At 40.5% G+C, this 21,416-nt stretch overlaps 2 protein-coding genes across 6 annotated transcripts in view; one reads left to right on the plus strand and one right to left on the minus strand.

The window, feature by feature from the left end:
• ehmt2 (euchromatic histone-lysine N-methyltransferase 2) lies at positions 1–15,669 on the minus strand. 2 transcript variants are annotated; one of them, XM_085396439.1, is made up of 28 exons: positions 15,505–15,669; positions 14,141–14,210; positions 13,698–13,865; positions 13,329–13,585; positions 12,813–12,891; positions 12,622–12,704; positions 12,399–12,533; positions 12,217–12,288; positions 10,392–10,503; positions 9,529–9,612; positions 9,091–9,227; positions 8,247–8,390; positions 7,525–7,841; positions 7,197–7,430; positions 6,628–6,710; positions 6,188–6,294; positions 5,651–5,773; positions 5,419–5,520; positions 5,092–5,196; positions 4,607–4,761; positions 4,326–4,493; positions 3,333–3,477; positions 3,164–3,241; positions 2,925–3,040; positions 2,438–2,524; positions 2,259–2,337; positions 1,742–1,917; positions 1–803 (listed from the first exon to the last, which is right to left on the minus strand). In XM_085396439.1, exons 1-28 carry the CDS (start codon positions 15,529–15,531, stop codon positions 623–625), a joined length of 3,624 nt encoding a protein of 1,207 aa, XP_085252565.1. In that variant the 5' UTR covers positions 15,532–15,669; the 3' UTR covers positions 1–622. The 2 variants fall into 2 exon arrangements, with proteins under 2 accessions (XP_085252565.1, XP_085252564.1); XM_085396438.1 differs by having other exon boundaries at positions 4,607–4,779; positions 15,505–15,574.
• Positions 15,644–21,416, plus strand: part of LOC146643447 (uncharacterized) — a 19,626-nt gene continuing 13,853 nt past the window's right edge. For 2 of the 4 annotated variants that reach the window (XM_085396442.1, XM_085396441.1), the window contains exon 1: positions 15,644–15,972. The gene's annotated coding sequence lies outside the window, so the exon portion shown is untranslated. Of the gene's footprint in view, positions 15,973–16,023; positions 16,186–21,416 lie in introns of those variants that run through there. The other 2 variants (XM_085396440.1, XM_085396443.1) reach the window with 2 other exon arrangements.

Here is a 21,416-nt window from a genome sequence, read left to right on the forward strand (position 1 = left end):
TTTTAATAAAGCCACAGCACAGAAGTCAACTCACGAGTTATTTTATTACACTACATGTGACAGTAAACAGCAGGTATAAAAAAAACAAAACAAAAAAAACAAAACAAAACAAAGCTAACATGGTAATCAAAAACAACCTTACTCGGTCCAGCATGAGTAAACACCCGAACCATTACTGCTCTGTATCAAAATGCATGACTTGTTGGCACAAGAGAAACAAAAAAAAAGAAAAAAGAAAAAGTATAAAATACATGTTTGTATATATGACTGGTACATGATGGCAGACTGCTAACACGCAAAGAGTCAAGGCATGAGTACATTATGATTTACAGTTAAAATACTGTGCGTAAAGAATTACAAGACCTCTGTCATTTCTTTCTCCAAACTCCTACATGGTAAAAAAAAATCTTCCGGCCCAAATCCTCGACAAGATAAAGTGGCTGTTGACAGCTTCAGGAAAAGAAATTGCAGTTCAAGTAGAAAAACACACAGCACCTTAGATATAAAACTGAATGATGAATGAAGATGTAGCCCCGCTATGATGTATTTCCATTACTAGTGTATGCAACAGAAGGGGTTAATCCAAAGGCCCCATGGGTAAGTGTCTTTTTTTTTTGTTTGTTTAAGAGTTCCCTAGCATGGTCAGCCCACAGTCAGCTCCTGATTCTGGGCCGGCCTCCAGCCGAGCTAGCCGGCTCTGCTCCAAGGCGATAGCTTCGGCAGAATGTTTGCATTTCTCCGAGCCGCACTGACAGGTGAAATATTTGCTCTTAATGTCCCAAAACCGATCTCCGTAGTCAAACCTAAGGACCAATCAGAAGACAGACCATTAGAATAGATTTCCAGATAACAGAAAGAAAAGAGGGCTCAACTAAGCAGGAAATAAATTACACACAGTTGTGTTCAATTTAGTTCACATACACTTTTCATGGGCAAGTGTACAGTTATGGTAATTTAATTTCTTTTTTCATAATGTAAAAACAGTGAAGCTGGAGGATGAACACCAACTTTTTTCCACTCTATAAAAGTTAACGCGAGGGTTTCCGATGGTTAGGAACAAATGCAACTGCATGGCAGGATTGTAAAAGGACCAAACTTGAGTCAGGAGATTAACTGAGATAATCCATCCGCAATAAGAGGTTAGTCATTAAAACACTGCAGCATGAGCTGAGCTGTAGTTACATCGTAAGGTTTTAAAAACTGAGCTTTAAAATGATTAGTGTAATAAAAACCGAGAGAGGCCGACAGTGATCGCTGACTGTTTTTAGGGGCTTGTTCAGATTACACGGAACAAGATACAAAGCATTAAAACATGTTTAAAAACACAACAGCTTTAATAAACAGAGTAGTTTGGACCTGGAAGCTCATATGTGACAAAGTTCATATGTCATCACTTAAAGACCGGATACCAGGAGTTTCTGGTTCATGGCAGGTGATTCCTGGTTATTCCAAACATCCTAAGAATTTTTTCTCACCTGAGGGTGACAGAGAGATCCACTGTACTTACGTACAGCACAGTTGTTTGAAAAGATGATCAAGTTATTCACAAGATGAAAACCTATAGATGAAAACCTAAGATGATCTGTCATAGCAGTTGTTCGAAACTGCTATGACAGCCATTCCCAGCTGATGTAAATCTACAATTATTCTTCTTGGATTAACCCAATTCTTGCCCATGATGAGTGCATGTAAACTCTTGACCACAACTTTAAGGTCCAACCAGGCACTTATGACTTCTTACCCCAGCTCCTGCCCACTGAGGATGTCTCTGGAGCTAAAGAAGGCAATGCGCGGAAATCGCAGGTCCTGATGGAGCATGAACACACGTACTGGGATGAGGTTTGGGTCACACAGGTGGTTGATGAAGCGGCTGATATTGCCGTAATACCGGGCATCGATGCAATACACCTCCCCATCCTATACAGAAAAAAAAGACAGTTGAGGAAATCATAGCAGACGTTTATTTCTGCTATGGGCATATTTATTCCTATTAAATTATTAAATACAATTTAAAATACTACAACACAATCATCAATTCAAAGTACCACGATAAAAGTATCTTCATATTTTTAGAATCAGTGTCAACACAAGAAAGGGGCTTAAACCCTAACCTTCGAAACACAAGATTAAGACTTGGTTAATTATTTACTTCATAGTTTTTGATTAATAATTATACAGTTAATAAGCTGTGTGCCCCCTCTTTCCGTTTTCCCCACATGATGTCCATGTTTTGAAATACACAATTTAAGAAGGTTCACCTTGTTGTCCAGGTCAAACAGGTAGGAGTCATCCTCTCTAACATCTGCTTCTGCATCTGAGATCAGCTCTCCAACATATCTGTGCAGAAAGAGGAAGGTAAGCTTCATTTTTTTAACCTCTAGCTTTTTACAGAAAAGCAGCCTAGTGTGTGCCAGCAGAGGGTTTTTTTTCCTCTTACTCGCAGATGAAGCTTCCCTGTGGAATGTCCTGCAGAGCTCGAACTCCCCAGCCCATCTTCTCTGTCCTGTACAGCTGCAAACGAACTCTGAGGAGGAAAGATGAAAAAAATAGGGTTAAGGGTGAAGTATCAAGCAGACACTCATCAACCGGGGGGGAAAAAGAAAAAAAGCCAGTGATGGCTATTTGCAACACATGGCTGCCTCTGCACTGTTAAACATCTGTGACTGACTCAGGTGCAGAGTGATTAATAATTATTGCTTTACCATTGCTGCCCTCAGCAAGATGTAGAAAGATGGTCAGCAGGTTGTTGATTACTGCACAAGAGAAGAATCATTTTTTCCCCCCCCAATCAAAACTTTAGCAGTTGAGTTTATTTGTTAGAAATCTCTCCAGATGATATGAGGTTAAGATTCTTTGGTGTCGGTTTGTAGTCTGACGTGTAATCTGGCTGAGATTTATGCATTTCTTTAATTGCTGATACTCACTTGATCCCTGCCTGGACCACCCTGTTCTTGCACGTTCGATAACAAGAGCAAGCCATGTTGCATTCGAAAATTAGTGGAGGTTCGATTTTGTTGAACTCCTGAAGCAGCCGTTGATCCTTGTAACAGAAAAAGAGGTGAAAAAAAATATGATAGAATAAGAATAACTCTGCCAATTTAACTTCATATGAAATCTGCTGCTAATGATTATGATGGTATTTTTTCCCCAGACAGTTTGTTACCTTGTCATACCAGCAGCGGATGCTGAGCTGTCCACAGAGGCAGTTGCTAGATGAGCAGTCATCAGTGCAACTACAGTGCTGAAGGGGGAGAAAAAAACAAAACAAGGAAAAATGAAGAATACATTTTCCAAAATAAAAGTTCTGTTGTGTGGAGACAAAATGAAGTTACCTGTAAGTGTGTGATATTGCGGTCTATGTTCATTGCTGAAGTTTCACAGTTTTCTGAAACGTATTTGTAATCCGATGGACATCCTTCATCATCCACCGAATTCACGCAGGGGATTGGAACATTCTCGTAGCCCTGTGCGATGTCACTGACACACAAAGCAAAAAGCTTAATCTGCATGTTTCCCCACTGATCGACCATGGGAAGTCCCCTGGACCTAATCATAAATCACATCATTTAGCATACATGATGCACTCATGGCTCTTGATACCAAAACTAAAATGGTTTTGGGGCGTGAGCCTGGCATTGAGCTGCCAGATAAATGGTGGGTGTGCCTAGCATAGACTTAAGTACACAGTGTGATAGGTTTCAACTTACGCATAGTGGTCACTACAGTGGACAGCTATTCAACGGCTGTTTTCTTGCATTTGTGTCAGTGTTGATGGTATACTTGCACAGAAACCACTACATTGGACACTGATGTGTCAGTCGATACCCTGCTACCCACTGGTCAGCCAGTGGACATGTGTAAGTGGACATGTAAAAAACTATTTGGAAAGTACATGTTTAAATAAATGAAGTCAAAAATCTTTTTTACATGCCTAAAGAGGAATAAAAATACTTAAGAAAAAAATCTGGATTGATGTTATCATAGTTCATGCATGAAAGGGTTAAATAGAGTCCAATTCTCAAAGTCTCATCTATTAAAAATATATTGCAACATACAGAACCAATGTGACAACATACCTCATTATGCAATCTGAGTCATGGATTTTTTATTTAGGGGTAGACTTAAGCAGGGATTTTTTTCATGTTTCTGTTAACATTTTAGAAAACCAAATAAAAGTGGAGCTTTCATCGCTGTATTTGGGGTTCCACTTCTTTGTAGTACCAAATACTAGCTCTTACATCAATCTTGGCAAGAAATTGTATCCTTGAATTTGCACTGCTGATTATTTTCATGTAAACAACACATTATCGACCCAAAACACCTACCTGCAGATGATTCTTTCCGTCCGAAGCATGCGATTGGTTATTCCCCTTCGCAGTTTCCTGTTGATTTGGAGTGACACCCACACTGGTGTGTCAGTTCGCGCCAATGTAAGAGGTGTGTCTCCCTCCCTGTTCATGATGTCTATGTCTGCACCTCTGGACAGGAACAACCTGCACAAAACAAAAACCCAGAGAAAACAAGTTCATGTCCAACCAACTGTAGCAAAATGTCTCCAATTTCCTTAAATGTGTTGATGGATAAAAGCAGATGTATATAAACTCACGTAACACATTCCAAGTAGCCCTCTCTGGCAGCGATGTGGAGTGGTGTGTCTCCGTGTACGTTAACAGAGGAGAGGGAGCAGCCGGCGTTCAACACCAGCTCTGCTATATCCACATTTCCTGCATACGCCGCCCAGTGGAGACAAACATTCAGCTCCTGATGGGAAAGACGTGACTGTTTAAAGTAAAAACCTGAAATATGTTCATACAACTGCATCTATGTGGTCTCTCACACCAATGAGCTAGGAAATTGTTTAACCACTTCATAATGCTTAAACATGTTTCCATTATCTAAGCTGTGGATGCACTCCTCCCTCCAAAGTCCTAATCTGAATTTAGGAAAATCCAATAACATTTAATATGGCTTAAAAGTGAGGCTAATGCCTAAAATTTGCATTCTTGCTAAAGCCAAGCAGGGAGCGACTCCACCTGCTTGCACAAAGACGTTGTATCGTGTACTTTTGCAGAGTTTATGGTAGAAATCTACCTTATCATTGATGGTGACGTCAGCTCCTCTGTTCAGCAGCGCTTTGATCACATTGACGTGTTTGTGCTCTGCGGCCCAGATGATTGGCGTCCAGCCCCCGCTGTCCTGAAACAAGCCCACAGGAAGAGTCGGGAGTGGACAACAGAGCGAATCATATGCCATGTAGAAGGTTGGTGGTTCAATCTCTGGCTATTTTACAAAGTCTAATCAAATCATTTCCTTGTCAGGAAAAGGCTGAAATTTTCATTGAAGAGGGAGAAAGTAAGTGATGGCAGACAAAAATGCTATCTTGCTCCTTTAAAATAGACATCCGGGATCTTGCTTTACCTGTGCATTCACATCAACCTGCCCCGTCTCCAGAAGCATGTTGACAGTCTCAAGGTTTCCCAGCTTGGCAGCATGGTGGAGGCCAGTATATCCATCCTCCTCCTGATGAACAATGATATATTAAAAAAATAAAATAAAATAAATAAATAAATAATAATCATTTATTTAAAAAAAAAAATCCATATCCAGCAAACCTCTTATGGTTCACAGTTATTTGTTTGGAGACACTTACAACGTGATAGACGCAGGCGCCATTCTGGACCAGGTAGCGAGCCACCTCAATGTGATTGTTGATGATAGCCTCCAACAGAGGAGTCCTCAGGTCCTTGTCCTGGGCATCAACTTGAGCACCAGCCTGTCAGTGTGGAATCAAGTGTAATATTTAAATGAAATACTTTAATTTCGGCACATCCTAAAAGCAATGATGTGTGCCCATTTTCATTTTTAAATGGTTAATTGTTTGTGAAAATGCAGAGCTGAAAGGATCAGATGCAAACAGCATCATAAAATTTAAAAAAAAAGGCTGTTCAGTGCAAGAGTTATCTTTATGTTTTGGGCCATTAATCAGAAAAAGCAACCATCTCTATGACTCATCTGGGATTCTTAAAAAGCATGCCAGCTTTTTCTTTCCATTGCTAAACTATACAAACTATACTAATTTTGAAATTTCAAAAGTAAGCTCTATTTGCAGCCTCATAGAAAACGAGTAAGCTCACATCCACAGATGAAAGAAGCAAAGACAAGTGTAACCAGGCGATTCATTTCTCACCTGTATCAGCATGTAGCAGACTTCCAGCAGACCTCTCTGAGCTGCAGCGTGAAGAGCGGAGCGCCTGTTCTGAGAGTCCGGCTGGTACGTTGGATCGATACCCTCCACTGGGACACACACACACACACACACACACACACACTTAATAGATAACTAGTGGTCATGTGTTTGCTTTCTTTTCACTCTGAAGATTTCAGGGCAATAGTGTACATGTGATGTGATGGAGTAACAGCACTTCCGTGCCTGTTTATTTTCTTTAGTGTGTTCATATGTAACATTTTCTTTGATTGAGGAATTTAAACTGATCGTAAGCTGATTACATAATGAACTCTATCATGATGAATACCTATTAAAAGAACAGGCAACAACCATTTTTGTCAAAGTATACAAGTCGAAATATAAAGGAGCACAGTGGAAGCGCTGCAGTTTTTGCCACTCACTGAGCATGAGCAGGACTCTCTGCACCTCTCCTTGCTTGGCGGCAGGGTAGAGCTGACGAGGGTGGAACCTCAGTTTCTTCCTCCTGGCAAATGAAAAGCAGTAATTTACCAATTTGGCCTCCAAACAACTAGCGATTTAGTTTTTCAGAGAAAGCCACTGTTTTTGGAAGATTTTGAGCAAACAGTGATGGAAGATGTTTATGCCTGCATTTACAGCAATGTATCATCTTTCTGTGCAAGTTTAAAGCAGTTTTTACACACATTACAGCCCGATGTGTGAACAGAGCAGATAACAGAGTGGTGCATTTATCGTTAGCGAATACTACATTTGAGTTTGCACCTCTGTGAAATAAAGCCCAACCCCAAGTTCACTTGTGAAAACAGATTAAGAGATTTCAGAAGATGACAGGAATGCTCTGCTTGGGGAAAAAATATAAAAAGAGAGCTGTGTGTATATTTTAAGGAAACAAATGAAGCTCAAAAGCTGAAACTAAACCTGCTTCAGCCTGGTATTCAGCTCTTTAACCAGATGGAGCTGAAAATAATTCAACTTAAATCAAGTCTCCAACCTCTCTGTGTCCTGCGTGAGAATGGCTTTCTGCAGCGCCGCCCTACTGGGCCCAGGTGGAAGTGCACTTGGGCTGACTGGCTTCCCATTTGGCATGCAGAGCGAAGGTCCTACGCTGTCCACGCCCTCCTCTGCTGGGGGGACGGTGGTCGCAGTTGCAGCTGAAGCTACAGGTTGAGGAGGCTGCTGCTGCTCTACTGCAGGTGTTACCAAGCCGTGACTACGCATACGAGCACTGAAAAGACAGGAAAGTATGGAAGCAAAAAAAGAAAAAGAAAAAAAAAACCCACATTTTAAATTCTGACATTTCCCATGTCATTTAGCCTTACCTGACAGGTCTTTCGGGCATCTTCCCATCCTTCATCCCACCTGTGGAGGCTGTGAGAGAGGGTCCCGTGGGGACAGATGGTGGCAGAGACGGTGTGGTGGTGGAGGAAGCAGACATGGTGACGACCGTAGTTGCGGAGGCCGTGCCGAACGACCGGATAGTGACCTCCTGCGCCTCGGAGGCATCTTCGCCACAATGGGGACAGAAAAGCATGCCTCCGCCATTTGCTCTGCTGCGCCCGCCGCCCAGCACCGTCACACACCCCCGGTGGAAACGGTGAGCTATGCGCTGGTCTGGGCAGCACTCAAGAAATGTGCCCTGAAAGAGGAGCATAAAGCAGAAGAATAAAACCAGATATGTAAAAAAAAAAAAAAAAAAAAAAAAAAAAAGATATCAAAGAGGAAAAACAAGTCTACTGCACAGAATATACTGAGGCAGATGAAGAAAAGCATAAACAAGAAGAGAGAAGGAAGAAAAAGAGGACTAAGACCATTATCAGAGACGATATACAGGAGAACTGAGAAGGAGAAATAAGAACTAAGGAAATATCTAAAGTCTAAAGTTCTGTAAACAACTTCCTTTGGTTTCAGTTCACGTGTAAAACTCTACAGGAAAAAACTTGAGCCACATTCTCGCAGGTTGTTGTGTAAGAAGATGCCAAAACCACATTCGATAGACACTCTAGAGTCTTCAAATATGAAAACAGGTGGTTTTAACACTTACCGCTATACAGAAATATCCACAGCCGGGACAGCAGTGGTGTTTGACCATGTGTGAGCGATGGACGTCACAAAGCACCATCAGGGGAACCCGACTGGACGGCCTCATGGTCTCCCCCTTAATAGTCCGATTGGTGCAAGCTCGCAGCTGACAAACACAACAGGAGAAAAAAAATGAACTTAAATGAACTCCAGGATTTCTGAAACCTTTACTGAGTTAGATTAAATATTTTTAAGATGTTATTGCCATAAAAAATGACATCTACTGCATTTTACACAGTTTTACAGGCAGAGAATGAGAGAGAAAAAAAAACTCTATGAACAATTATTAGGTCATATTTTTGTTTGCGCTTCCCAGCTGTATAATAATAACTGCTAAAGAGAAAGTAATGTCTGAGCTGGATCCAGATGAAAAGCATATATTTGATCCTCCAAATTTTTTCCCACATCAAAGTTACCCTTGATCTTAAATCCAGCTTTCATCGGCTTTTCTTTTACCCCTACACACATAACGCGTGCATTTTCAGTACTGTCCTTGTACACAGCTCTACTGATTTATATCTCGCACTGCTATCATAGTGTACATAGGTTTGAGTTTTATACATTCCCTGAAATGCTCAGATTTTTTCTAAATTCTTCTTTATACTAAGGTGAGAGAGAAACGGTCTTTTGATTTTCCTGAATGCATTTGTACATGTAGTAAACTGAGAATTAAAAAAAATAAAAAGTCTTCCAATGTTGAATACTTTACCTCACACAGAGCTAAAGAAATCAATTAATACTGTATGTTATAAAACGAAAAGTAGCCACCTGCAGGGTAAACACAGAGAGCAAACACAGGGACAAACCTCTCCATCGATGCTCTCAGTGGCCATGCACTGTCTGCTGACACGGTGGCTGGTGCTGTCCACCCGAGGAGCCTCCATCCTGCAGCTGCACAGGGGAAGCTCTTCCAGCCGCTCCGTGTCTCCTGCATCACTTCCATCTGCAAAAGTGGAGGGGCAGGGTTTGACTTGTGATTTAACAGTTAACATTAAAGTCATCTAAACCTCAACTGTTACAGAAGACAATACTTAGGTTTGAAAAATATAATTGGGTGATTTTGGTGTTATCCAATATAAATCTTTTTTAAAGGAAATGAATTCCACTCTGTTAAGTAACTGTTCTACTGCTCTAATTGAACTGCTCAGTACAACCAAAGCAGTAGATTGCATCATTAAAGGTAAACACCACTTTATTGCCCCTGTATAATCTACTTTAGAGCGACACATCCATCTTACACCTACCCGGATGAGGAGAAAGTGTCAGACTGTCAGCAGCAGCGATGTCCAGAGCACCCAAGGGAACCTCTGTGTACTCTGCAGACCTTCCTGTCAAGGACAAACCAAACAAAAAAAAAAAAAACTGTAAGCACTAAAAGGAACTGGAACATGATGCTCTTCACTCATGCTACACAGCTTTTAATGCTTTACAACACTGAAATTTGAAAAAGCCACTTAGACCTTTTCTCACTGATCAGCAGAAAACATGTTTTCAGAGACACCTTTGGTTCTAATTACAGCTCTGAGTCTGCGGGTGGCATCTTTGCAAGTCTGGACACAGGATTCCTCTTCACAAGAGTGTTTAGGTCCTGGTTGAGGTGGCAGTGGTGTCCTTTAGAGCTTTTCTTTACATATATGTCCTGTTTGTGATGACGGCCTACTCTATGCATTATCTGACAGCTGCCTTAGATCATTTCTATGATCCTTTTAACTTTTCACTTAATGCCAATGTGTAACAAATGCGCAACACAATATGTTTCTCTGGCTTTTTGCTTCATGTTCATTTTCACTAACTGACAGGTTGGTGGTTTTTCTCACAACTTTTCCAGTATGCAAATGTCCTTGGGCAAGATACTGACTAAATCCTTCCACGTGCATGCATTGATGTGTATTATAAACGACTAAAACCCTCTATGCATACAAAAGTGATGTATGAATGAGTGCGGCACATTGTTTTTAATTGTGACCAATTTGCTTTTTGTAAGAGCCTGGATTTTTCAAAATTTACTGTTAAAAAAATTCTTATTTCAAGGAGCGTGTTTCAGGTTACCAATCTCTTTGACAGATAAGTGTGGTTCAGAGAGTAGGAAGTAGATGACATCACTCACCTCCCTCTGTCTCCACGACGTCAGCCGCGTTTCTCTCTTTGTCCTGATCGGACAATGGCCACGAAGACTCTTCGCTCTCTCTGACCACTCTCTGTGTTTTAGGCTCTGAACTCTGAAAGTAAAAGACAAATAAAAAATAAACATCTGAATATAAAAATATAACATTTGTGAAATAGTGGGGTTTTTAAGTAGTGGCTGATTATTTTAAAACTCCAACCAAAGTTTGCATTTTTGAGGTTGTTAAAGTTTCAAGCTAAAAGACTAGTTTATACGAAGAGCAGCCAATCAGAAGAAAGCTGACTTAATAGGCGCTAGAACACCTTGCTGGTGGATAAAATGAAGAGCTGCATCCATGGATTCTCTTATAGTGTGCAAAATGACTTTTACAGAGTCCAAGAACAAATATATGGGATTGAAAATAAGCACAATACGTCTACCTTTAAAGTACAAATTCCTCAGTTTACAGACAAGACAGCAACTTTAAACATGAAGTAGTGTCTCAGCATCTTCATGGTCCAACTCCTTAATAATGATCCTGCTGCAACTTATTGATGGCTTATTTGAGCTAAAGACATTTGTCACGACACGTACAGTGGCTTGCAAAAGTATTCGGCCCCCTTGAACTTTCCCACATTTTATCACATTATAGCCACAAACATGAATCTATTTTATTGGAATTCCACATGAAAGACCAATACAAAGTGGTGTACACCTGCTGAAGAGAAGCACCCCCAGAGCATGATGCTGCCACCACCATATTTGACAGTGGGGATGGTGTGTTCAGAGTGATGTGCTGTGTTAGTTTCCTGCCACACATAGCGTTTTGCATTTTGGCCACAAAGTTCCATTTTGGTCTCATCTGACCAGAGCACCTTCTTCCACATGTTTGCTGTGTCCCCCACATGGCTTAAGGCGAACTGCAAACGGGACTTCTTATGGTTTTCTGTTAGCAATGGCTTTCTTCTTGCCACTCTTCCATAAAGGCCAACTTTGTGCAGTGCACGGCTAATAGTTGTCCTATGGACAGATTCCCCCACCTGAGCTGGAGATCTCTGCAGTTCGTCCAGAGTCACCATGGGCCTCTTGGCTGCATTTCTGATCAGCGCTCTCCTTGTTCGGCCTGTGAGTTTAGGTGGACGGCCTTGTCTTGGTAGGTTTACAGTTGTGCCATACTCCTTCCATTTCTGAATGATGGCTTGAACAGTGCTCCGTGGGATGATCAAGGCTTGGGAAATCTTTTTGTAGCCTAAGCCTGCTTTAAATTTCTCAATAACTTTATCCCTGACTTGTCTGGTGTGTTCTTTGGACTTCATGGTGTTGTTGCTCCCAATATTCTCTTAGACAACCTCTGAGGCCGCCACAGAGCAGCTGTATTTGTACTGACATTAGGTGCACTCTATTTAGTTATTAGCACTCATCAGACAATATCTATGGACAACTGACTGCACTCAGACCAAAGCGGGCTGGATAATTACGCACACCCCACTTTGCAGTTATTTATTTGTAAAAAATGTTTGGAATCATGTATGATTTTCGTTCCACTTCTCACGTGTACACCACTTTGTATTGGTCTTTCACATGGAATTCCAACAAAATTGATTCATGTTTGTGGCTGTAATGTGACAAAATGTGGGAAAGTTCAAGGGGGCCGAATACTTTTGCAAGCCACTGTAGATAACCCTGCATATCTAGAGTACATGCATGGCCATGCTGGCTAGAGTCACATGTACAGGTGCAAATACAGTAATGAAACACGAAGTTAATACAAAAATGAGGAAAGAAGTATCTAACAAGAAAGCAAATATCAAGCCAAGAAGCTACTCACGTGATCCGAGGTGTTTACTGGCCTCTCTGTGTCTTTAGCTTGCTGTCTTGTTTCTTCTTCACCATCTTCAAACTGTAAAGCAAAAAAAAAAAAAGAAGAAGCTTAGTTTACATTAGTTTAAAGTTTGGCTCATAAACACACTGTAGCAGTGTAATGTGGGTTTACTTTTAATGGCTTCAAACCTTTTCAGAATCTCGCCTGGACGGACTAGAAATCTGAATTCTCTCGGCTACTTCCTCCGCGGACTTCCCCACGGAGCTGATGCTCTTTCCGGGTGCAATTTCAGACTCTGCTTTTTTATGGAATGAGCTTCCTTCCTGAAAGTAGGATGAGAGACAGATATGAAATGGACCACAAACAACTGTTATTTAAACCAAACCCCCCCCCCCAAAACAAGTGTCTCACCTCAGTATGAGCGTTATCGGAAACATTTTCAGATCTCTCAGGTGTGCTGTCTGATAAAGGATCCAGCCTCCTCCTCTTTGCAACTTTAGAAGCAAAACAATGTGATACAAACCATGACAAGGCTTAGTTTTAAAGTAAAGCAGTAGTTAATGCTCATTTTACTCATTTACTGTGAGTTTAGACCTACTGACCAGGTTCAGAGTGAGAAGAAAAGCTGGCTGAGGATCCTGAAGGAGTCACAGATGCAACAGGTCCCTCAATTTGACTGATCTGAGGAGAAAAATTAGCCAGAGTGTTTGCAGGTATATTAATATCATTTTAAATGCAACTTAAGACCAAACTTGTGATGGAAGCAGAAACCTAAAGTACAAATATCCTTTTGATCCTTTCTGAGTTTAAGAACACTGTCCAGATATGCTTATCAATCTGGAAAGGAACAAAAATATAATTGTTTTCCTAAATGATATCCAATTTCCTCAAGTTTTAAACCCTGTTAAACACACAGCAGGGATTTTTCTACAGGCATTTAAATTCTTGACAGCTTTAGGTCAGTTTGAAAGGTTTAAAGTCATTTTTAAAACACAATAATTTACAATAAGCACCTTTAACAACTGGTAGAAATCCAGATAATAAATCATGAAAACTCAAGAATCAAAAGAAATTTACCAAATATGATTCATACCAAATAGGAGTAGCTCCTCTCTCACCTGCCCTGGTGGAGGCCTGTTCATGGTCTTTCGCGCCCGATGGATCTTGGGTGGTGCAGGGGAAACAGATGGAGAAGAAGCAGCTGTTGTAGAGGAAGAAGAGGAGGAGGATGGAGGACCAGGTGGAAGGACAGATTTACTGCTACCAGGCCCTGAAACGCTCATCTTTGCTCGGCCAGGAGACAAAGTCGAGGACGTGGAAGGAGACGACGACAATGACGACGAGGTTGTCGAAAGAAGGGAATTTGCTGTGTGACCTGACAAATCAAAGCAAAAGGGATTATCTCCTCAGTTTGTATACTAAGTCCGATTAAATCAACGAAATCAACGCAGAGAATTTCGACAGCATCTAACGCAATCTGAGCTCACCTGTAGCAGCAGGTTTGTTCTGGGGGGAGGCAGCAGGGGACCATTGTTCTCCTTCCTCTCTGACTGTGGAAGCATCCTTCCCGGGCTGCTGGGACGACAACAGTGATGACATAACACCCATGGGCTCCGTCTTGGTGGCAGCAGCAGATGAGGTGGAGGCTGCATTATCTGAGGAATATCCGGAGTGCAAGAATTTTAAAGTTTATCAAGGAGAAATCATTTCTTGGGCATAATGCTACAATCTGCCGCTTGATGGTAGTGTAATGATGTGCAGCATGTCATAAATCTCAAAACATCTCAGTCTGATTTCTTTAATATGACAATTCACTGTACTCATATGAGATCAAATGGCATTCACAGGCCATTTAATTGCAAACCAATACAATGTCTTTCAATATATTTCAAATATTAACATAATCTGCATAAACCAGCTGGTGATTTACCTTCCTTTGTTTGACTTGACCCAGCTAATGACTCCTCTGATGTTTTTGACTCGTCATTTTCATGGTGCTCCTGGTGGACAAAACAAGAAACAAGTGAAACGAGTAAAACTGATAATAGAACAGGCTCTTATTTCAATGATTTAATGAAATGATTGCAGTTCAACCATCTCGAAGATGGTAGAATAAATACACAAAGAAATTATATTGTATATTTGTATGCATGCAAAATATACAGTTGCTTGAAAAAGTATTGCCCCCCTTCCTTTATTTTTGTATGTCTGTCACACTTAAATGTTTTAGATCAAACAAATTTAATAATAAGACAAAAAAATACACGAGCAAACACAAAATGCAGTTTCTAAATGAAGCTGTTTATTATTAAGGGAAAATCAAAACCCAAATGGCCCTGTGTGAAAAAGGTATTGGCCCCTAAACCTAATAACTCCTAGTGCTGTGAAGGAATTTTAGCCTACTCATCTTTGCGGATGTACACCAGTGTACATGTAAAAACATGCATTCTAGAGGTCTAAATGTGTATCCACTACACTCATTCTATCTCTGGCCTTATGGTAATATTTTTGGGCCCAGCAAGTTCTCTTGATAGAAACGCTTCCTACTGACAAACAACACAGGACCTCAACCAGGGGCAGCAGGACAAGGATATGAGGATACTGTGAGCATCACAGCATCACTCATCTCAAAAGTGTTGTGTCTGTTCTTTGGCACTACAATCAAAACTGTCACAAATGTTATTTTAGGTAAAAAATAAACCCCACTACTTTCGGCCTTCACTTCTCCAAAAAAAAAACTGTCGGCCAATAGGTGAAATTTTCTGTTATGTTACATGAACTGCCGCCATGAGTCAGTAATTCCATTGATGCTTTTTACACGACCCAAGAAAAACTCCTTACTCAAGCAGTGCACCAAATAGAAAAGTGAATTTAAAACGGGATTTTAAACTATGACTGCTTAAATTCTTTTGGTTTCCATGTCTCGTTGGTGCAAAATTTACTTAAAAAAAAGCTCCTAACTAGCAACTACGAATAAAAACATATCCTAAAAACAGATCGAGGTGCGATACTTGCTATACAGAGGATTGCTACAAAGGTTTCTGGTCAATAAATACAAAACAGCAACAAAACATCATCTGGATAAGAGTAACCCTGCAGGTAACACAAAACTGTTACAGGCTAACATTGCTAGCAGTGCAGCCTAGGTTTCAATAAAAAAAGCTATTATAATCGACATGTAAAATCAAGAGGAGCTTGGCAGTATGCAGTATCGGTAAGCTGGGGAGTTTAAAGGTAGACGAATAGACATAAATTCCTTTAGCATGCAGTTTTCAGCTGCAGTACGTTAGCTACCTTTGTCGTTGTCTCAGAAGCCGACATGTTTCCCAGTGACCGTCAACGTATGTGAGCGTGCTGCGTCACGGCCGGAGCCCCGCCCCTCAATGGATGGTGGGAGGGGGGTGGTGCCCATTAATTTTTTTAAAACTCGCTGATCAGAAATTAGCCTACGTACTCTGGTTTTACGGCTGACCGCGAGGCGAAGTCGCTTGCGAAAACAGACTCAAAGTCAGCTTAGCGGCGAAATACGGGGCGGTTTGTGTTTGTTGTCACGAGGTATGCTTTCTACACCCCCCTCCGAAAAAAATAAAGGGGCCGAAAAGTAAACAGAAACCGAGGCAGAGGCTGGTGTCGTCTGGAGGAATGAACAGACAGCGCTCCCGTTCGGCTAGCATCTCCTCATTTAACAGTCGCTTCGTTTAAAGAAACTCCGATTTGCTTTCTGGAGAGCCCGCAAGGCATTCAAGGAGAGGAGAGGCGAAGGTGAGCAGGCGACAAAGTTTGACAATAACTGAGGGGGTTTTGTTTGTTTGGCTGCCACTGGAGAGACGACACGAAAAGCGAGCTGTTAGTGAGTGGCTAACGTTAGCTAGCTGGACTGGAATGAAAAGAGGACAAAAACGTGTGTTATAGCCAGCTTATAATCACCTTTACTAGTTTATTATAGGCTCCACTACTGTTGAAACACACGAAACGGTAAGCTTTTTTTAATATCCGCTTTTCAAGTTCAAATGTTAGCCAGTCTAACTTTTCAGCGTGGATATAATTAGTCTGTTTATATCACATCAGTTAGTGGATTACATTAATATAACATGTTACTAAAGTGAGCTAGCATTATATAATTTCGTCCCATAGGTCCTCTTAACCTTAGTTGGTGTTATACCACTATTTACAAACACTGATTTTTTAAATTGTCTTTGTCAGTTTGATTTGCGCCTACCATGGATCTTATTTTTTGTTGGCCACTAGAAGCATGTTTAATCTACATATTTATTGTGCTAATTGACCAGTTTTCATCCTTTATTTTGTCGTCATTATCTTGAGAGACAGTACTATGCAAAAGTCTTGAGCCACCCGTTATTTCTTTATAGGATCCAAGCTTTCTTGTCATTTATATTAAAGTGATCTTGAGCAATAGTACTCCAGGCTTTCTGAAATGCTCTTTAAAATATTTCTTTGGATGTTGTCTTCTGTTTTTTCACTCACTTTGTATCTGAATGCTCTGAAGTCAGAGCATGTTCCAGTCCACAAAAACTTTTTTTGTAACAAAATATCGATTTCTGCTGTCCCTGTATGGATACATTATTAGCAAACAAAATATCACGATACTACACAGTATCGATTTTCCCCCCCCACCCCTACTGTATAGACAAGGTATTACAAGTAAAAATAGGTGAGGTGTGATAAAGAAGTGATATTTGTTGGCTCTTGGTAGGAATGGTTATGAGGTCCATCATGGTGGAGTGAAAAAGCAGCTGTGGCTGTCCAGCACAAGATGGAGAGGGTGTGAAGGATTGGCCAATACTGACCATAACTGGGACAGTATCCTCCTTTCTGAAACCTCTGTCAGAGACTACACCCACAACATTACTGGCTTCAGTTTATTGAGTCTGTTGTTATCTGCTACTCTCTGTCTGCTGACAAACTTTTTTGCGGGTGTTTGTTAAGCCACTCAAGACTGACCTATGACTCATTCGAGCATTTAAAAAAGGCTCCTAACTTAAGGGATGAACCATTGTTGTCTCTACACATAACAGACAACTTAACAAAGAACCAATTTAAAATTTCATCTTGAGGCAGTTTGTTACCGGTGCCTGTTGCTTTAACACATAATTTATTCCTGTTTCTTTTTAGCCGAATCTATGAAAAGTACCAAAAATAACACTTTCAGAGATATGAAATTTTATTTTTGCATGAACTAGGTGATTCCTAACAAGTTACTAGCTGAAGACTTGGCATAGCTTGACTTGGTGTGCAGTGTGTCCTTAAAAATTGATTAAGCTAGACACAGAGGTCCAAAGAAGAAAAAAACGATCTACAGCTGTTGGACAGTATCTGAAAGTCCGACAAAGACCTGACAGAGGACCCGAGAGATGCATTTGCCCCCCCCCCAGTTGATTCATCTACTGTTCAGAAATTATATCAGTGGAAAAGTGGCTGTCAAAGAGCCATTAGTAAGCATGAAGTATTCCTGAAGACTACTTAAATAAATTACAAGAAAACCTGCTTAAGAGAGTTCAGCCTGATCTTACCAAATGTTGACTTTAAAGCTTGTTAGAATGTACAAGCTCTGTTTTTCCCTTTTTTATTGCTTTTCCATGGAAGTTTGCATACATTTTAATAAATCGCTGCACCCATTTCCCATTTTCCTAGTAAAATATAAAGAAATCAGGGGAGACTCAAGACTGTTAGCTCAGTCTTACAGAAAAGGAGTTTACTCGCATTAGTTAGATTTTGTGAAGATAAGAAGGTATTAATCAGACAATTATTTGCCAAATTAATGGTTTTAATGGTCATGTGGCATTTTAATTTCTTTCTCTCACACCAATAATCACAGATCTAAACATGAAACAGTTACCCAACAAAAGAAAGAATATGGGCCAGTAAGTATCAGAACTTTTTTTTTCCACCTTAAAAATCTAAAACCCTAAGATGTATAGAAAAAATACTGGCTGGTCAGTATTGCAGAATGTTTGGCCTTTTGTTAGGCAAAAAACAATCAATGAAACTGATTATTTTGATAACAGATTAGTAATTAATCCTAGTGTCAGTTGAGCAGATGATTAACAGTCATCACTTTGATCTCTTCGTTTCATTTCCCCTTTAAAGATTTGTTATTCAAACAAACCATCAGCTGATTCCTGTTCTGCAGCGCTTTGTTCTTTTTAGGAAGCTTCCTTTATTAGGCAATAGGCAGTATTGCATTGTCCTTGTTTGATCTCATTATCTGTAACACATTCCACATTTGTTACACACTTTGAGACCAGAAGGTGTGTGTGATTTTTATGAAATGTGCAGCTGAAGGAGGTGCTTTTTGTCACTGTCAGTCCTCTATAAACAAAATATTTACAGAAAAAGCCAGTCTATATTTTATTTAGAAAAAAAATAATAGATAAAATACTCCTATAATTGGACCACATTTCAGCTATCCAATAATAAAGCCAGCAATATAAAAGAGCGTCTTTAATGAGTGTGTCTTTGAAGTCAGAGAAAAGTTTCAGGGAACAGGCACATTTTAAAAAATCATAGACTTTACCTGATTACTTAAAAGTATTGAACTATATCTAGTTAGGGTTATCCAGTTAGGTTGAAAGAGCGGGCAATGTGTCTGTCAGGAAGTTATCATAAAAAGCAGCTGGGCTGAGGCCAGATCAGAGGTGCAGAAGATGATAACCCCGAAGGGCAGATCAGCCAGGTTTAGGGTTATTACTGGCAGGTTTCTGGACATTTTGATCACACCTCAGGTGTTGAGTAGATCTCAGTAGCTCTTTGTACTCTTTGGGTTGTTTCTCATTAGGGCTGCCACAAACGATTATTTTGATAGTCGACTAGTCACCGATTATTTATGCGATTAGCCGACTAATCAGATCATCATCCACTGGACGTAAAACGTACAGCTTATTGCACCAGCAGCATCTGCTCTTATATAACTATCATTAGCTTACAGCTTTAAGTGTTTAAGGTGCTAACTAAAAATAAAGACAAGATGATAGTTTATTCAATTTTAATGAAATTTGCAGATTGTTTCGGTGAAGTTTAATAAACTCCTTGCTATCTAAAATATAACAGGACAACGGAGTATATTCTCCAGCATCTCACACTTTTGATAATCAGCTGTCTGCTTGACGTTTATTCAGCTGTGTAAAAACTATAACTTTAATCTCAGACAAACCGATTTACTCAGGAACAAATAAAATACAAAAAAAAAAAAAGCCAAACAACAACATTTTTAATTTATCTAAGTGACTCATATATATTTAACCTGAGTAGCGAAAGACGGCGGTGGGTTAGAAAACAATTTGCCGGGAGTCCGGTGTTCTCACCGCGCTAGTGACCTAGCCCCCGGCTAGCTATCGAGCTGGTGGGTAACAGACGTCTCCGAAAACGTCGGAGCGCTTTTGAAAATATGTGGTGTCCTGATAAACTGAGCCGATATTTGAGGTTTACACAGCTACATTCTCGCCTGAAAATACGTTAAACGTTTATTTTCTGACCCAGAAAGAATAATAAGAGTAACTAGTGATGGCCCGCTTGAAGCTGACGCTCCGGAGCGTGTGTCGAAAAAAACAACACACTGGTTCAGAAGCACTGTGTCGAGGCTTGCTTCGTTTGGCAAAAGTCACGTGACCAGTGACGTCCGAAGCTTCATTACGCACGTAACTGCTTCGGTACCTGATTCAAACAGATATAAGGAAGTGAATCATCCACGGGATTCGTGGAGTGTGTTGATGGTGACAGATAGCGACGAGGTGATCATTCCACTGACAGATATGGAGCCAGCGAGGAAGAGAGGACGTTCTGGCGTGTGGGAATATTTTGAGTTGATTTTGCTCAATTCATTTTATCTGCCGAAGTGAAAAACTTGAAATGTCCAAAATCATGTTTTCATAATGTAAATATCATTACAGCATATGACTTTAGGAACACTTCCATGTGAATTAAAGCTGATGAAGACTACAAAAATGTATTTGACACTATACGTACATGACATTGCTACACAGTTTAGAAAATCATTTTGTTTATTGTTTTTAGGTGATAGTCTGCAGGACCCAGGAATACCTGCATATCTACCAACTTGCAGTGTAGTTCCTGCACTCCACAGCCTCTTCTGTTCCATGCAAGTGGATTTTCTCCAGGGCAGGAGAAACTATTTCTAAGAAAAGAAACAGACTCAGCCAGCGCACAGTAACACTAATCCTCTTGTTAACTGTAAATAACAAAAGGGCTACCTTACATTGATCATGTTTTTACTTTGCAAGTTCTTGATTAGGGGTGGGTTTTGATTATCGCCTTTCTGATTACAATCCATGCTAAATTGAATAAAGTGATATTGATTCATTAAAATCCCGTGTCGATTTGTAAATTAACGTTATTATGCCTGAAACGCCAGCATCTCAGGTTAAACCTCACAACATGTCGTCAAACACCATGCAGCTAAAACAGTAACTGGGAGCAGGTTTACGGATTCTGCATACAAACGTGAACACAGAGCGCGGACCCGACGCGTCAGAGTCAGATTTTGATGTGTCGGCGGGTCCGCGCTGTGTTTGCCTCTTTTTTTTTCGCTGGCTTCTGCAGCTGCAGGTTTCATAACTCTCTGTTTACATCTCTAATTAAGTCTCACATGTGTCAGCTTTCTTTTAATAGATACGAAATTATGGATATATACTGTTAAATGATCAGACTTGTAATATTTCTGACTGAGGCTGTTGGGTAGATAGCTTGTACTGGAAGGACTGTAAGGTGCTAGTTCAGGTTTGCAGCTACCACTCCCCGGAGTGTCGGCCAGAACACTGCTCAAGGCCCGGAGACAATGAAGACACCGAGGATAGTGCAGACTCTTGTATTGACTTCACACAGTTGAAGGTAACAGAGGTTGTCAGAGGAGCAGGTATTGCATACAGGTTTAGGTGCGTGGGCATGGATGTGTGTGTGTGTGTGTGTGTGTGGTCTCTGAACGGAACAGAAAGAAAATGCTACATTACTAAAGTGTTCACAACAATATCTCCAGAGTACATCAACATAAACACAGGCAGGAAATAAACTAACATCCCCTTTAATACCATAGGCCATATATTACCCACGACTCACACGTAGACCCCCTGAGAGAGCTAACCAGGTACACAGCTATACCCAACCACACGGCAGGAAAGTTAGCTTAGCTTAGCTTAGCTTAGCACCCGCTAGCGGCACAGACAGAAACATAA

This window comes from Rhamphochromis longiceps, linkage group LG22 (assembly GCF_057381845.1).
Source record: "Rhamphochromis longiceps isolate RC_006_pf linkage group LG22, R_longiceps_female_GT1.1, whole genome shotgun sequence".
In the NCBI taxonomy this organism is placed as follows: Eukaryota; Metazoa; Chordata; class Actinopteri; order Cichliformes; family Cichlidae; genus Rhamphochromis; species Rhamphochromis longiceps.

Bases quoted from the DNA above. Each gene is read 5' to 3' on its own strand.
- ehmt2 (XM_085396438.1), bottom strand. From the start codon at position 15,531: ATGTCGGCTTCTGAGACAACGACAAAG. The intron at 7,431-7,524 runs GTAAGGCTAAAT...CTGTCTTTTCAG, and splicing joins ATGCCCGAAAGACCTGTCAG to TGCTCGTATGCGTAGTCACG. The intron at 2,338-2,437 runs GTAAGAGGAAAA...CTTTCTGCACAG, and splicing joins CAGGGAAGCTTCATCTGCGA to ATATGTTGGAGAGCTGATCT.